Source organism: Phaethon lepturus, unplaced genomic scaffold (assembly GCF_000687285.1).
Source record: "Phaethon lepturus isolate BGI_N335 unplaced genomic scaffold, ASM68728v1 scaffold1276, whole genome shotgun sequence".
NCBI lineage: Eukaryota > Metazoa > Chordata > Aves > Phaethontiformes > Phaethontidae > Phaethon > Phaethon lepturus.
In genome coordinates, this window is record NW_010545348.1 from 10,543 (window position 1) to 13,881 (window position 3,339).

Sequence of the window (3,339 nt, forward strand, 5' to 3'; positions counted from 1 at the left end):
TCTTTTTATTACCATTTATTTTCTTCTAATTTCCTTTTGTTTATGGTTCTGAATACTTTCTGTACTAAAATAGTTTCCATGTGGATTCCAAGGATTTTAATTTCATAGCTATTATTATTTGCAGCTTTCCAAATATCACACTAATCCAGCCAAGTACTTGAGTCCATTTTGAAGTTAAGCTGGTCTGCAATTATACTACCAATATGCTTTGCTAATTCAGAACTTGGGCTGAAATTAAATCATGCTTTACAGTTTGATGTTTCTGTACTTGTATTAATATGGTCCCTCTACGGAAATTCAATTTAAACTATAATCACTACGATATAGGGGATGATTGCAAGAGTGTCCACTGAGAAAGTAAAAAATAAGCATATACATTTAAAACTTGTTATTCAGCTTTTACCTATATTCACGTTCCTGGAGTATTTCAATTGGATCCAATCCTTGTGGTTTCTGGATAGGGCTGACATGATTCTGTTTTTGCTGCAGCTGCACAATAGGTGAAGGCTGTCCAGGTGTGGGCTGTGGTACAGAGGGCCCAGGCATAGCTGTAGAAGGCTGGGAAGCAGTGGGGGCAGGAGAAGGCCTTCCACTAGGAGGTGGTACCAAGAGCTTTTGTGGTATATTGGGAACACTCATATCCGGGGCTTGGCCTAGAACATAACAAACATGATAACATGAAATATGGAATGCAGTAAAAAATCCAAGATGATTTTTTAGGTCAAAACATGAAGCTAAGACAAACATTCAAACTTATCAGGAAAAATACTAGATTTCCCTCCCTATAGAGAAACAAACTCAAATGGACATTGCAGAAAGTGATCAAAAAATAATAAAAGTGCATATCAATTTATGAACAACACCTCTTTTTTTTTAATTCACACTGTTTTTTAAGTAAATCTAGCATTAGTAAGAGCCCTCTAGAACTAGTTTCTTGCACTTATGTAAGTGCAGGACAAAATTCTGCCTCTTCATAAGTTCATTGTCCTTATACTGCTTGCAAGGATGCATCCACAGTCACAATTTGACTAGAAGCATGAGTAGGCCTGCTTTTACAGCTCTCTGTGAGGACCAGTAAGACGTATTAAAATTTCAGCAATAGTACTTAAATATACCTGGCAAATATAAATAGCTTCCATTTTGCCCCCAGTTCCCAATTAATTATTATTTATGTATCTGAAATACTTGGTATCTAATTACTCTTTTATGTTATAGCATTCTAACTATTTTGAAAGTTAACTAACTCATCAGTTAACATAAATATAGCACCTGCCAATGACAGCACAGGCTTCAGTACTCTAACAAGACAGGAAGTCACTTAGGCACACAGATGTGAGATAGTCACTAAGGACATCTGCAACAATAAAGATATCACTTGATTGTTTGAGGAAACATAATAATTTATTGCTAAAAGATACAACTACACAATATGCCTGTAGTCTTGTAATCAATTTCACTTCAGATCCAGTACCCTGACCATCTGACATTCAACCATCTGCATCAATCTCTGGAAAAGGAACAAGCTTATATATTTAATTCTGATTGTAGAGGGTGCTTCATGTTCAGGCTGCCTAACAGCTGCAATAATTTCATCTGGTGAACTCATTCACCTTTTAATAAGTGGTAAAACACTCCTTGATATTTAAGTGCAAGGCAAAGTAAAGGTCACATCATTTCTTCTTTATGCCTTTTTATTTCCCCATTCTTTTTCCCACCTCTTTTCCCCAATCCCTACCCACATGGTTTAACCTTAATTGTATCCATGATATAAAATTACTGCTATACTCCCTTCTACCTTCTGTCCAAGGTTTAGGGGTCATGGCAGCTGCATGTCCAGGTACTCCTGGAGCTGGTCCTGGGACAGCTGTAGGACCACTCATTGCATGTGACCCACTACCTATAATTTAACAGAGGAAATAAAATTATAAAAATATAAAACATTATTACACATTAAAAAATCTCTCTGCATTCCAATATGCTAGTCTATTTATGCAAATAAGCTTTGTGCATTAAATACAGATTTAAGTGGATTCCACTGTGCAAAAAATTAATGTAATGAAGTATATTAAAATCACATCTTTTAAAATACTTGATGACAAAGCCACATGCATTGAAATGAAGTGACCAGGGTTATTACAATTATTTTTTACAAGAAAATAGGATCATCTTTACCCTCAGCTTCTAAAGCTAAATAACAGTTCACAGAAATCGTTAACTCTTTAAAATAATCAGCATATTTCTTCATCTGTTCTTGAAGCTGATTTTGTGCCCAAAATAATTTGTATGGTGTATATTATGATATCACGAACACAGGTTTATTATTTCAAGTGAGTAATAAACAGCAGGAGGAAATTAATTTTTAAAAATAAAGATCACATTTTCATAGCCCTTGGTTAAATGTACAAAATGGAAAAGACAAAAGAAATACATAAAGGATATTTAAAACTGCCTTTAGGTAAACTGGAATTTTTTTTTCCCATGGGAAAAGGTCCTAAAAGGTCTGAAGTTGAAAGTAATGAGGAGTCAAAAAATATGCACATAATACTGTTATTAAGATATCACAGTGGAATCCACATAATATCTACTTGGCTAGATAAACCATTTCTTTATTTTCTTGAGGTTGTGGAGGAGGGAAGAAGTGAAAGACAATCATCATACAAATTAATGAACTTACAAACAAAACCAAACTTCAACAACAGAAAACTCCCCTCCTTTCCCTCCCTCCCCATTAAATTAATCTTAGGATTGGAGTTGTTCAGAAAACATAACAGGTACAAGCTGTTTAAAGTAACACAGCTCTTTAAGACCAAAATAAGTTTGTGTACTGCATTATAACATCTGTTATTATTATTAGAAACTCTTTTCCCTATGTCATGCACTTGACAGCATATAGTTTCAATTTTCATGATCTGCATAATCAGTCACCTTCTAGATTTTATATCTATTTTTCTGCATGGCAACAGGGGAGTGAAAACGCATTCTAAGAAGAGCAGTAAAATGTAATTGGCAAATTGTGACAAACATTTGCAAAAGTGGCAGGCATAATCAGGACAGACAGTATATAAATTACTTTTATCTCTATTTTTTAAAATATCCCATTAAAGTATTTTATTTTAAAAGTATCCTATTAATAATGTGCTTTATGCACTTATTCCAGCTTAAAACCATGGGTCATTGTTCATATAGATGTCTGCAAATGGTTCCAAATTATATGCCTGCACACCAACAATTTCTGTTATTTTCCACGGGTAGAACTTAAAGAAGTATCTTGCCAATGACATGGTGCCTACATTCACTTACTTGATTGCCTGCTATAGGCAGCAAGAATCTGTTGCTGTT

General features: G+C 34.5%; 1 protein-coding gene across 1 annotated transcript in view; it reads right to left on the bottom strand.

Moving 5' to 3' along the window:
• Positions 1–403: 403 nt before the first annotated feature.
• Positions 404–3,339, bottom strand: part of LOC104622194 (probable global transcription activator SNF2L2) — a gene marked incomplete at both ends in the record, with an annotated part of 3,258 nt that continues 322 nt past the window's right edge. The window contains 3 exon segments of the mRNA XM_010288908.1: positions 404–653; positions 1,796–1,897; positions 3,301–3,339. The exon segment at positions 3,301–3,339 is cut by the window's right edge and continues 25 nt beyond it. Coding sequence (XP_010287210.1) covers positions 404–653; positions 1,796–1,897; positions 3,301–3,339 — 391 coding nt within the window.